Here is a 13841-nt window from a genome sequence, read left to right on the forward strand (position 1 = left end):
TTCAGAAAATGGATGAATGGACACTTTAGATACATACAGACACGTACAGGAAGATGGATTTGAGATCTACAACGCTACTATACCCACAAATAAATGACTGGAACTAGGTCAAAATGTCCACCAGAGGACGCAATTGTCCAAGTCTTTTTTTTGTTTTTAACTTTTTGTTAACCGACGGTAACGGGACAGTTCACCTTTGGCCGTTGAAGAATTACCAAATGTTAATTAAAAATGATAATTATGATCCACTAAGAACGACGGACTAACTTATAATAATGACATACTATATAACTATGACTGTGGTCAACCGCCGATAACCAAGCTTTTGTGCTTCAACGGAATATAAAACCGAGAGCCTCATGGAGGTATTGTGTATTTGACACAAAAGAGTAAACTAATGAGGTTTCGCGAAAATCTTTACAGATATTACGGTATTTGAACGTCACACAAACTATTATAGCGGCGGTGGGTAGGACTACTGCTTGGTTATGGGTTTTGGATTGGCTGAGGAAATGTAGATTTCTCAGGTTGCGTTATTTGAGCCACAGTAAACTATATTCTGTTGATACCTCCAGAGGGAAAATATATGTATTTGTATTGTGTACATTGTTACCATCCAAGTATCAAAAACAATTTAAATTTGCGATTAGAATGATTAGCTGTGGGCGGGACAGCGCTTGGCGTCTCGTGATCTGATTGGTCCTCTCAGAGTTCCGTGCACTGATCAGGAAGTAGCGCCAAAGATGTTTAACTATACTCTTTCTTCAAATCACATCGCTGTCGTTGGGGTCAATTTAATAACGATTGACACATGAGGGATTTTCTGTTGGACCTTCGAGTAACAGGGAGTTACCCCCGCTAATTTTAATAAATAGCATTAAACACGTCTAAGTGCAACGATTTGGTGATCCGCTGTACTGTCACTGTACATTCACAAGTTGCTGCAGCACAGTAAGGTTTGTCTTGTATATTAAAAGGCAGAAATTAAGGTTTTTAATCTAAAGATAAAAATGTACGTACCGTGTGTAATTATTTGAGAAGGGCTACATTATACGTGATTCGGCTACGGCCACTACGACATGGACATCTTTTCCGTAGAACATCTCTAAGGAGTCAATGTCAAATGATCCGGGATCAGCTGCTTCAACTAGATCCACCTCTAAAATCCACTCAAGCCGAGAAGACCGTTTTATTGGAGTTCACGGGAGACTCTAATGAAGATAAGAGTCACAGACACGGCAGCGTTACATTTTTAGTCTCCGGGTAAGGCTGAAGTTTGGTAGGAGGGCCAGAAATAGCCGTTTGCTTGCGGCATTTTCCGCGCGAAACGGGATTGACTTGTTTTATCGCTGATTTAAATAGCAACTTATCAATAGTCACTTGTAAGTGTTTATTTCATTTGAAGGAAACATTGTGATATTTCTAAATTAAGGGCAACAAGCCTCACGAGGCAGGTTGTGTTCAAGTAATGGGCTCAGTTGTGGTGCAGCGACTTGTTTACCAGCTTGAGAGTGACTAGCGCATCTTGTGTTTGTTTGAGCGCAGGCAGGCATCATGAATTCCATCACTGGAAGAGCGGCGTGGTATTTGTGCAGACGCACGGCTGCCAAGGGGGTTGTGTCGGGCGGAGGATTCCCCTTTCAGACGACGAGGGTCTGCCATGGCGGGGCGAGCAGCAAAGGCAGCGTTAGCACCAAGAAGCGCGGCTATGACATCACTAGGAACCCCCACCTCAACAAGGTGAGCTGATGGAATATGTCGGAACACGCTGTTGCCTCTCACTGACCTTCAAAAACGTTGTAGTTTGTCATAACTACAGACAGTATTCGTATAAAAATCACTTCTAGGCCATGCATCAATCATCCTTAAGACTTTATTTGCAGAAATACAATTAACTATTATTAAATAATATTTTATTGATATTTTTAAAATGATTGGCAGCGATTTGCCTGCCTTAACAGTAGAGGTGTGAAGTTTGACCCATGACCCTTCTACATTATTGTGACAAAAGCAATCGTTGCTCTCCGACCTGTATCCCATAGGTCTCACCAGGCACTGTATGCAAACTGACTGCATAAAAACGCACACTGTTGCGGCGTCGGCTTGCTACGCTGGGTTACATGTAAAAGACACAGGCAGATAAATATAGAATGTCTGACCTCTGGGTTAAGAGACTACTTGAAAAGTCAGCAATTGAATGGTGAGCTGTGTTTTTATACAGCAGCACAGATGCCACATCTGCTGAGCAGCCGTTGTGACTCGTGGCTGGTATCAGTAAAGGTATTTTTTGTGATACGTGTGTGTTATGGAGTAATTTGTCAAGCTTTCTTGAATTCAATTATTTAAGTGCCTGTAGTTTTTTTAAATTTCTTAGTATGTGTGTTAATGTTCAATCTGTGCGTAATCTTACAGTAGTTTACTGTAACATAAAATATTCAGAATTAAATATCTTTCTCGTGCCTGTATTGTACTGTTGGTCATTATAGTTGTAATTGGAGAGCTAAGAACTTTATGTGGTCCGCGTGCAAAGTTTAATAACCGCTGCAATAGAGATTCATAGATAAAACGAAATTAAGTTTTAGTGTGGCTGGTAACTATCTAACAAAGCTTTATATCTATTGATAGGGGATGTTTTATGAACCTTAGCAGTTAATTTTACACAGCAAGGTCACTGCAAGGAGTCATTGCATTGTCATGACATTAACACACCACACAACACCCTGCATACCAGGTGGCGGGTCATTCATAAACAAATACAGTACATCATCAAGTACATAGTAACTGTGCTGAACAACAGTATTGATGTTTTCACAGAACCAATGTCTTAATGAAGCACAAAAACATTTCTAACCCAGAAAACACTGTTTTTATAAAGGCAAACTCTCCCTGCAAAGATGACTAACTTTGGCCAAAGTGATCCAAGCCAAACATCCGCAATGAGTCATAAATAGGTTTCGGGAGGGCAGGAAACCACTCCTGTTTTCAGCAAGACTCTAACTTTATCAATACATCTTTATTTATGTAGCGCTTTCACATCAGCTATCACTGTAACAAAAGGTTATACAGAACATAAAATATGACAGAACACATAAAACATTGGAAATACTACAAACATAACCATCCCCGTACATACATATACCTTGTTGTTTGAACCCGTTGCCAACTTTTCTTGGTTTTAGTCAACATGAGGAAGCTCCCAGTTCCTTCTCAAGTCAGCATTTCTGTGACTCACTGTGGAAAGTGTGCCTCAGGAAATGGGGGCACAAGTATTTGGACAGTGAAAGAGTTTTTAGGAAGTTTTGTACAGTAGGTTTGTATATTAAATCTCACTTTCACAAAAATATTATATTTACAATTAAGTATGGCAGTTATTTTAAGTGACTACCTTGTCTTGCATGAGCTCAAATTGGACAAAGAAACAAAATGGTGATTACAATAATTTGGCGGATTACTCAAATTCGTCCTAATTCTCGGTGCACGTGTTTTTTTTTTTGTTTTTTTGCCTTCCTGGTGCTGTCGTATGTAGCAGCCTTCCTGCAGTTCTCCCTCTCTCTTTTCTTTCTATCTAGTGTACACCACTTAAATTATGACCGCTTGAAGTCATTTGCAAGTGAGAACTTTATTTGAGGTTACTTCAGTGGCTCTCTGTTAAAAGTTTATATTATGCACCATTAATTAACTGTAGAGTATTGTTTCAGTTTCTTAACAATGCAAAAAAAATAAGAGTCAGTGTAAATGTAGACAAAAATAAAACAACTGGTCGCTCCTTTTGTTTAACTTTGAGGTATATTTGCCCATTTCATCATAACCTGAAGTTCCCGTGTAGCAAAATCCAACATATACATGGTTTGGTCTTGTACCATTGGCAAACCTGCCCTCTGTATGAAAAACGGGTCCTGTGGCAACACAAAGCAGTCTTAGATAGAATAAAAGTATTGCTTTAGCGCCATCTTGTGGCCAAGGAACAATGTTAGTGGAGAAAGCACTTTATTTAATCATGCCATAGCGTTGTCTAAATAAATAGAAAAATGCCCTACTAACGTCTGAAGACCTCTGAAGGCACTTACAAAATTTTTTGGGTGGGCATCAAATAGCAATCAGTAACAGGTTTTTGCTATTTGTTGTAGGGCTCGGTTCTTATCACTGTGCCACTTGTGGCTGCTTAGTAGAATGCTGTTAATGGGTTTGAGCTAAGCTGTACCTTTGCAGCCTCTCCAAATGAAACTGCTGGATAACACAATGCAGAACAGTAGGTCTGAGACAATTACTTGTTTTGACTCAAAATAATAAGCCTCACCTCTCTAGGTGTCGGCTGAGCCTGTCAAACAACTTTCACAATGAATCTGGAGTAGTAGTAAATGCACTCAGAGGGCACCAAGCAACACAGACAAGTGGAGGTGATGCTAGGGGGAGTGAGTTCAGCCTGTCGCACCATTGGACAGAATAAATAGCAACACTCAGCTGCGAGCCAGCAGCTCCAGCCACACAAAAGACATGCCCAATCAACAAAATACATGCGTTGTTGCTGTTTCAAATCAATCAATGGAATAGTTGACAGGCTAATCAATCGATTCGAAAACAAGTCACTATAGTGACAGTTCTAACTAGATTAATGAGCACTGAGAAGAAACATAAATGTAACTGTGAAAGTTAACCCAGCACTAAAAGCACTAAATATATGACTGTATAGCTGATTATTTTTGACTCGCTGTACCCACTGGTGTAGCAGAGTGCTGTAGATTGTGCATTGAAGAACATAAATGGACACAATTAATCTGTGAAAAACACAAGGAAGCCCTATCTGTAATTTGGATGTGACTCAGGACATTTCTCTTTCGCAGGGTATGGCTTTCACCCTGGAAGAGCGCTTGCAGCTGGGCATACATGGCCTGTTGCCACCTTGCTTCTTGTCCCAGGATGTTCAAGTGCTACGTGTCATGAAGAGCTATGAAACGCGTGTCAATCCTTTGGACAAGTGAGAATCCAACTTTTAACCCTCAAGAACACCATACGCAGTTTTGGGCATTACGTCAGCAAAACATTTCTTCTGATTTTATTTTGTAGTAACAATAATGGCGCAGGGAATATGTATATAGTGGAGTAAAAGCAAAAGTTGCTGGGGCTTTATTTAGGAAGCCGCTTGTCCTTTTTTAGTGGCTCCCTCTCTGCGACAGGTACATCCTGCTGATGACGCTACAAGACAGGAACGAAAAGCTCTTCTATCGTGTGCTCACGTCGGACATCGAGGAGTTCATGCCCATTGTCTACACACCCACCGTGGGCTTGGCATGCCAGCAGTATGGTCTGGCCTTCAGGAGGCCGCGGTAAGTTAAGCACACACACACTTTTTTAGCATTGTATCAAGCAATTCAAATCAAGTAATTGTAAAAACCAATTCTATATTTCGCAGCCCAAGACCTACAAACAAATCGTATGCTAAAGCTAACTGGAAGTCTACTTTATTTTGGAATTGAAGCATTTTTGACCATTCGTATTTTAACAAACTCCTAGAGATTTTAACAGGTTGTTTTCAAACTTTCGGGTGTTTCATCTCAACATGTTTAGGATGCAAAGTTATTGAAAGCTTTTTACTTTTCCGTGCCAATGTGCTGTTGACCAAAAAAAAAAAAAAAATGCTGCTGTTTTTGAGTCTGAACCTTGGCTAAATTTAAGAGAGTTATTAAGTTTTGTGCAAGTACCCCAATGAACAAGTACATCAACTTGGCCAGGGTTGCGAGCGCCCTTTGTAGCTGCTCACAGTGCTAGTTGATTTTTGAGTCATCCAGTATTATAAAATAGCAAGTGTTGACTACTACCTCAGTATACTTGAGTCATAATAATAATGGTAACAATGATACTATTATTAATAATTAACAAATTGACATATTCTTTGATTCTTTATTAGAGATGCACCGATCCGACTTTTTCAGTTTCGATACCGATACCGTGAGTTTGCGTATCGGTCGATACCCGATACCGATCCGATATTATGGTTGACTTAACAAGCTACATACCTCTACATGTGGAACAGAAAAGACTAAAGGCAATGGCATCAGGCATGACTACACAGTTCATTCCTAAGACAAAATGTAACAAGATAAAGCAGATTAATGCAATGAATTATTTATTTGCAACAAAAATTGTGCAACAGCAGCAATAAAGTGTATTAGCATTTAAATTCAAGTAAATTAGGATACAAACTTCTTAAAAAAAAAAATACAAATGTTGCAGCTGAAACTGCACTGGGCAAATATAGAAAGGGTGATCAAGCACACAGTAACCAAATATTAAAATAAATAGTAAACATGTAAACATTAGGTGCCGTTCCACATCACTCATGACCTGTTGATGCTCTAAATGCTCATTTAAGCAGCAATGAGAAGTGCTCCCTGAAAACAAGCTCCGCTTAGTACTAGTACTATAACTGGCAGTACTACCACCACCCCTGGCAACATTAGCTTTGCAGACATTACAAACTGCCGTCGAGCTAGTTGGCGTGTTCAGTTTAAAGTACCTCCACACAGCTGACTCTTTCGTTCGCTCCATGTTTGCGTTTGTTTAGAAAACTCTCGTGGCATGCGGCACACGTGCTGCTGACGTATGACGTAGCCCGCGTCCCGCGGCACACGTGCTGCTGACGTATGACGTAGCCCGCGTCCCAATAGATTAAGGAAAGGATCGGCTCACAGATCGGCTGCATTTTCCGATACCCGATCCATCAATTTTGTTGATATCGGGGCCGATATCCGATCCAGATATCGGATCGGTGCATCTCTATTCTTTATTATATTTGTAAATCTATTTAATGTACCGTTTTTTTCCATGTATAATACGCCCCCATGTATAATACGCACCCTAAAAATGGCATGTCGATGCTGGAAAAAAGCCTTTACCCATGTATAATACGCACCCAAATTTTGACTTTTTTTTTTTTTTTTTTTTTTTTTTTAAAGTTCCAATGATCGTCACACACGCATCTGGGTGTGGTGAAATTTGTCCTCTGCATTTGACCCATCCCCGTGTGATTTTGATCCATCCCCTGGGGGAGAGGGGAGCAGTGAGCAGCAGCGGCGCCGCGCTCGGGAATCATTTGGTGATCTAACCCCCCAATTAAAGTTAAAGTTAAAGAAAGTTAAAGTCCCAATGATCGTCACACACGCATCTGGGTGTGGTGAAATTTGTCCTCTGCATTTAACCCATCCCCGTGTGATTTTAATCCATCCCCTGGGGGAGAGGGGAGCAGTGAGCAGCAGCGGTGCCGCGCTCGGGAATCAGTTGGTGATCTAACCCCCCAATTCCAACCCTTAATGCTGAGTGCCAAGCAGGGAGGCAATGGGTCCCATTTTTATAGTCTTTGGTATGACCCGGCCGGGTTACTTAAGTCCGTAAACGTAAAATTATTTCAGAAAAAAGATCATCTTTGGGAACAACCGGATGTTATTCTGCCGGTCAGTATCACTGCGCATGCAGTCGCAAACTCGATAGCGAAGAAATATGTGAGACTCTCAACGGGATCACCAATATTTGAGTGATGTTCCAGTTATTTATCACAATTATTTATTATTATAATAATAATATATATAATATATATAATAATTATTTATTTATTATTCACAATTGTCATGGTGATCTTTCTGGTGATTTCTTAACTAGGCTGGATGTATTTTTTTTGTTGGCGTTGATTTCTCCGACTGCCCAGAAAGGCACCACCGCGATCAGTTAGGTTAAAATGAAAAGAGAGGAAAGTGACGTTGTAAAGAACCATCCGTGACAAGATTTTTACCATGATTTTCTTCAAAAAAAAAAATTTAAAAATTGTACCCATGTATAATGCGCACCCCAGATTTTAGGACAATAAATTAGTTAAATTTTGCGCATTATACATGGGAAAAAACGGTAATTTCCACACTGTCTTGATTAGATACTTTAAAAAAAAAAAAAAGTACTACCAGCTACATTAGGTGTATTTGCGCAAAGTATCAGCGATACCAGTTTGTCTGTATTAGATTGTAAAAGAAATCACTGGTCTCGAACATCACTAGAAGGTGCTTACTCAGCTCTACAATTTGTATTGTCTTTCACAGAGGACTCTTCATCACCATCCATGATAAAGGCCACATTGCAACCCTGCTCAATTCCTGGCCTGAAGAAAACATAAAGGTAAGTCCCCCATCCTCCGTCCCCTCATCCTTTTATTCCCCCTTGCCTCCTTCCATGCCAGTCAAGTTATTTGTCTTTTTATTTGCATCTAGGCCATTGTGGTGACAGACGGCGAGCGTATCCTCGGGCTAGGGGATCTGGGCAGCTATGGCATGGGCATTCCCGTGGGGAAATTGGCTCTGTACACAGCCTGTGGCGGAGTTCGGCCGCAGCAGTGCCTCCCCGTGTTGCTGGATGTGGGAACTGACAACCAAGACCTGCTCAATGATCCCCTCTACATCGGCCTGAAGCACAACCGAATCCGAGGGAAGGAGTACGACGCGCTCATTGACGAATTTATGCAGGCTGTGACAGACAAGTGAGTGGGAACAAGGCGGCGATGTGATCATCTCACCTTCTTGATGCGTCTCCGTCGCCCTACAGGTACGGGATGAGCTGCCTGATTCAATTTGAGGACTTTGCCAACAGTAATGCATTCCGCATCCTCAACAAATACAGGAATCGCTATTGTACCTTCAACGACGACATCCAAGGTAGACTACGACCAGTGTTTATGATCCTTTATAAGCCAAAGCGCATATTTTTAGAACAATGTCATGATGCAACATCAAACATAAACGTCAAAAAAGATGACAAGTTGGCACTCGAGTAGAAAGCCTTGATTGTTTTTGTATGATGCAGACATGATGAAGTTGTGATAAAACACAAAAAAATAAAAAATAATAATGTTGCAATCATATCTTAATGGCAGAATCTATAATCACCATGTGATAGTGGCAGTTAACAAGAGGCCAGCGGGGTTTAAGTCATGCAATCAAGGCCCAGGTACAAAATGCATCACGCTGTCTATCTTTTCTCATAGGCACGGCCTCTGTAGCAGTGGCTGGGCTACTGGCAGCTTTAAAAATCACCAAAGACAAACTGTCGAATCACACCTTTGTTTTCCAGGGGGCAGGAGAGGTGACCAATTTGTATTTATTTTTGTGCATCCTCCTTGAATGCTTTGCTTTATCAAAGAAATAAAAACGATGTGCTCTTTTTGCCATCAGGCCGCTCTGGGTATCGCTCACCTGTTAATGATGGCTATGGCCAAGGAGGGCTTGTCTCGAAAAGAGGCCGCCAAAAGGATCTGGATGGTGGACTCTAAAGGTCTCATTGTGAAGGTAACGCATGTGCTTGTGTCTCGACAGGCTTTGCGTCAAAGGTAAAAACGAACGCTTCTCATTCAGGGGCGAAGTCATTTGAACCACGAGAAGGAGGAGTTTGCGCACGAACACCCCCACCTGAAGACCTTGGAGGAGGCCGTGCACACCATCAAGCCCACGGCCATTATCGGTGAGTCCGAAGCCGGAACCGAAGGTCATTATTGTTCCCAGAACCTGTTATGATTTAACCGACCTTGCTTATTTCATACATTTGTGGGGAGAACATAAACTTCCGTATGAATTTTTAGCAAAATATGAAATTGATCAAATTGATACGTAGAAGGTTTGCACCCAAAGCCAGCGATACGCAGCATGCATGTTTTAGGAATGTAGGAGGAAGCTGGAGTAGCAACTGAGAGAAAATTCACAAAAGCAAGTGCTACAGAGGGAGTCCTGAAATGAGATTGAAACCTCAAAACTGTGAGCCAGATGTGCTAACCACTGCTCTACCATTCTGTCCTTGTGTGGAATAACTGCTATATATAAAATATAAAATAGAGAAATTCATTTTCTGTAGTGCTTGTCCTCATTATGGTCATGGGTGACTTGTGGCCTATTCATGCTGACTTTGAGCAACATTTGGGGTACACTCTGGACTGGTCAGAAAACATAGGGCATATAAAGACCCTTCACACTCATATTCTCACGTCTGACAGTTCAGAGCCTTTAATAACCGAAAATTCATCTTTTGGGGATACGGGAGGCAGCTGGATTACCCGGAAAAATAATTTTAAATTATATATATATTTTTTAATCATATTTATTGAAGAATTTATGAAATGTATAAGATATAGCTGTCCAATGAAAAGCAAATGAACTGGTTTTATTTTTTCAATACAATATTTCAATAAAAAAGATAAAAAAGTTACACACTACTTCATATTGCAAATTTTATTACAACCTTCATCACTCACTGGATGGTTGATTGTAGTTGCTTTCTTTTTAAACTCCATTGTGAAGGTCAGCGTTAAAGACGCCATGCATGCTCTGCTGGCTACTACAAAAAGTGATGGTGTCAGTCATAATTAAGGATATTGTAATTACCATCAGCTTGTGCTCTTATTTTTCTTAAGGAGAAATAAAAGAAAAGTCAATTTTGAGCCAAGTGTGATGTGGATAACGGCAATAATTGGTAAAGAGGGTTTATTTGAGTGGAGACCCAAGCACAATGTTGCTTGTTTAATTTGGCTCATGAATACTTATGCATCAGTACATCTGTAATAATTTGCATTGTCATCTAATCTGAAGTAATCCTTGAAAAACGGTTGAAGAGGAAATCAACTTCAAATGGCAGGCTGTAATGTTCTTCAAATCTGTAAAAGTGGAATGTGACCATTTAATCATAATTCTTTCTAGTGCAGTTATTTGATCACCATTCTGTACAATTGTGTAAATTTTAACCGGAATTGTTTGAATGAATGGATGAGCATATGAATAATGCACCCACTGTGAGCGCTTTGAGTATAGGCTTCTATAGAAAAGCATGATATATCCTGTGCATTATGAGTAGCCACCCTCTAACGCGAAACCTTGCGTTTTATTTTTGTGGCCTTGAAGGAGTCGCCGCCATTGGCGGCGCATTCACAGAGAAGATAATCAAGGACATGGCATCCCACAACGACAGGCCCATCATCTTTGCTCTGAGCAACCCCACCAGCAAGGCCGAGTGCACGGCGGAGCAATGTTACAACATCACTGAGGTAGGACTTTAACGATGCCGCTTCTCCATTAGACAGTGAGAAATTGAGATGAAGCTTTGTGGTTGTGGTGCTTTTATGTTTGTTTTTACAAATCAGGGTCGCGGGATCTTTGCTAGCGGGAGTCCGTTTAACAAGGTGACGCTGGCCGACGGACGCTCGTTCTACCCCGGCCAGGGAAACAACGCCTACGTGTTCCCTGGGGTGGCACTAGGCGTCATCGCCTGCGGAGTTCGCCACATATCCGACGACATCTTCCTCACCACTGCAGAGGTCCTTTTTTTTCAATTAATATTATTATTATTTTAATTCTTATTTTTATTATTATTATTTTTATTCTTATTCTTATTACTTCCATCAAGGATCATTTCTATATGTGACTTCTTGTCCTTGCTACAATGACTATGATCAGCTATGGTGTTTTTGTCAGGCCATTGCTGACATGGTGACTGAGGAGCACTTGGCTGAAGGGCGACTCTACCCTCCTCTAAAATACATCAGAGAGGTGTCCTTCAAGATTGCTGTCAAGGTTTGATATGAAATAATGTATACACTGAAATATATATATGTGTGTGTGTGTGTGTGTGTGTGTGTGTGTGTGTGTGTGTGTGTGTGTGTGTGTGTGTGTGTGTGTGTGTGTGTGTGTGTGTGTGTGTGTGTGTGTGTGTGTGTGTGTGTGTGTGTGTGTGTGTGTGTGTGTGTGTGTGTGTGTGTGTGTGTGTGTGGTGTGTGTGTGTGTGTGTGTGTGTGTGTGTGTGTGTGTGTGTGTGTGTGTGTGTGTGTGTGTGTGTGTGTGTGTGTGTGTGTGTGTGTGTGTGTGTGTGTGTGTGTGTGTGTGTGTGTGTGTGTGTGTGTGTGTGTGTGTGTGTGTGTGTGTGTGTGTGTGTGTGTGTGTGTGTGTGTGTATATATATATACACATATATACACATATATACACATATATACACATATAGTTTCCAACCAGGCGGCTCGGTGGCGCGCTGGGTAGCACGTCCGCCTCACAGTTCGGAGGGTGCGGGTTCGATTCCACCTCCGGCCCTCCCTGTGTGGAGTTTGCATGTTCTCCCCGGGCCCGCGTGGGTTTTCTCCGGGCACTCCGGTTTCCTCCCACGTCCCAAAAACATGCTTGATAGGCCGATTGAAGACTCCAAATTGTCCCTAGGTGTGAGTGCGAGTGCAAATGGTTGTTTGTCTCTGTGTGCCCTGCGATTGGCTGGCAACCGGTTCAGGGTGTCCCCCGCCTACTGCCCGATGACGGCTGGGATAGGCTCCAGCACACCCGCGACCCCCGTGGGGACTAAGCGGTTCGGAAAATGGATGGATGGATAGTTTCCAACCTTAAAAGTCAACAGTGAGCAATGATGCATAATGTAGGACGAGAAAATAGCACACGTATGTTGTTGAAGCTTGAACTTTGTCTTCCATCCATCCATCCATATTTCTCCACTGCTGCAGACCCAACCAGTGAGTGTTAAAACTTACGGTTTGATGACGCCAACAGAAGCACACCATCAGCAAAATGCTTAGATGCAATACTGAGGCCACCAAACTGGACCCATTCAAAGACTTTAATGTATCTAGAAATGTATATGACCCTCAAAGGACTTAAGAAGCAGAAATGGCATGACCCTAACATTAATAATGTGTATGTATTGTTTCCAGGTTGTCAACTATGCGTACAAGCACAACATAGCGTCAGTGTACCCGGAGCCGAAGGATAAAGAAGCATTTGTCCTCTCTCACATCTACAGCCCAGATTATGACTCATTCACACTGGACACGTATGCTTGGCCACAGGAAGCTATGAACGTGCAGGGCGTGTGACCAGCGCAGCCTGAAATAGTACATACAGTACTACTAATATTTGTATGTTTTTTTTTTATTATAACTCCATTTCTTTCCTTATAACTTTGGTCAAAGTTTCGTTGCATAGCATATGAAGCTCAACACAGCACTCCCGTTTCTTGACTGAATGTCTCCATGGAAACAATGACACACAATGTCGATTACTGCTTTCATAAAACATGTCTTTCTACCTTGTCCAGTAACATCCCTAACCAATGTCCTCATTTTACACCTAGCAGGCATTTCAGCCTGAGCGAATAGCACTCCCTTCCAAACATTTATCATTTATGTCAAAATGCAGTGTTGTGACATTTTAAAGTGTGTTGATGATGTTCAGTGCTTGAAGTTTTTAAAATGAAAAATAATGAACTTTTTCAAAGTCTCAAAGTGTTTTTTACAACTGTCTTATCTAACAACAACACACACATTTTTGAATTTAGTAGAAATGTAGTGCAACAAAAATGTCACAAGGGGTTGGAAAAAAATTAACTGGCCACATTATTGAGTGCACTGAATGCTTATTGTGGCCATGAAATACAAATTTGTGCTCCTGTTTATCGCATTACAATTAATTTGTATGTGCTCAATCATCAGAATGTGGCTGGGGAAAGTTGATATTAAAATAGAATGGTAATAGAATGACATTTTTTAGTATATGTACATACACAGAACTTTTAGAAAGTAAAATAACAGTCAATAAATATTTAATTCAAAGTAATGTAGTATGGTGTTCTCAAACCCTGAATTGTTGACAAAGACCCTCCTAATTCTACATTTATTTCTGTTTATCACAAAACTCAATTCCAATGAAGATGTTAAAAAATAGATACACAAGTGTTAGGTTTGTGTTGTTTTGTCGCACAATGCAGCCTACCAAACTGCCCACACGCCTCATGACACGCAACAAAAAACATCCTGAATAGCTACAGATA

The 13841-nt window shown here is 41.1% G+C and overlaps 1 protein-coding gene across 5 annotated transcripts; it reads left to right on the plus strand.

Moving 5' to 3' along the window:
• Positions 1-738: 738 nt before the first annotated feature.
• On the plus strand, positions 739-13544 carry me3 (malic enzyme 3, NADP(+)-dependent, mitochondrial). 5 transcript variants are annotated; one of them, XM_037239395.1, is made up of 15 exons: positions 739-951; positions 1099-1263; positions 1546-1740; positions 4842-4975; positions 5175-5324; positions 8085-8160; positions 8253-8518; positions 8584-8693; positions 9023-9120; positions 9210-9323; positions 9390-9495; positions 10923-11065; positions 11162-11335; positions 11493-11591; positions 12727-12888. In XM_037239395.1, the coding sequence occupies exons 3-15, from the start codon at positions 1555-1557 to the stop codon at positions 12886-12888; spliced, it is 1818 nt and encodes a 605-aa protein (XP_037095290.1). In that variant the 5' UTR covers positions 739-951; positions 1099-1263; positions 1546-1554. The 5 variants fall into 5 exon arrangements, with proteins under 5 accessions (XP_037095290.1, XP_037095293.1, XP_037095292.1 ...); XM_037239398.1 differs by lacking the exon at positions 1099-1263 and having other exon boundaries at positions 739-956; XM_037239397.1 differs by lacking the exon at positions 1099-1263.
• Positions 13545-13841: the final 297 nt, after the last annotated feature.

The sequence above is a fragment of the Syngnathus acus genome, chromosome 21 (genome assembly GCF_901709675.1).
Source record: "Syngnathus acus chromosome 21, fSynAcu1.2, whole genome shotgun sequence".
Taxonomy (NCBI): Eukaryota; Metazoa; Chordata; class Actinopteri; order Syngnathiformes; family Syngnathidae; genus Syngnathus; species Syngnathus acus.

Bases quoted from the DNA above. Each gene is read 5' to 3' on its own strand.
- me3 (XM_037239398.1), top strand. From the start codon at position 1,555: ATGAATTCCATCACTGGAAGAGCGGCGTGGTATTTGTGCAGACGCACG. The intron at 4,976-5,174 runs GTGAGAATCCAA...TCTCTGCGACAG, and splicing joins CGTGTCAATCCTTTGGACAA to GTACATCCTGCTGATGACGC. The intron at 11,592-12,726 runs GTTTGATATGAA...TATTGTTTCCAG, and splicing joins CCTTCAAGATTGCTGTCAAG to GTTGTCAACTATGCGTACAA.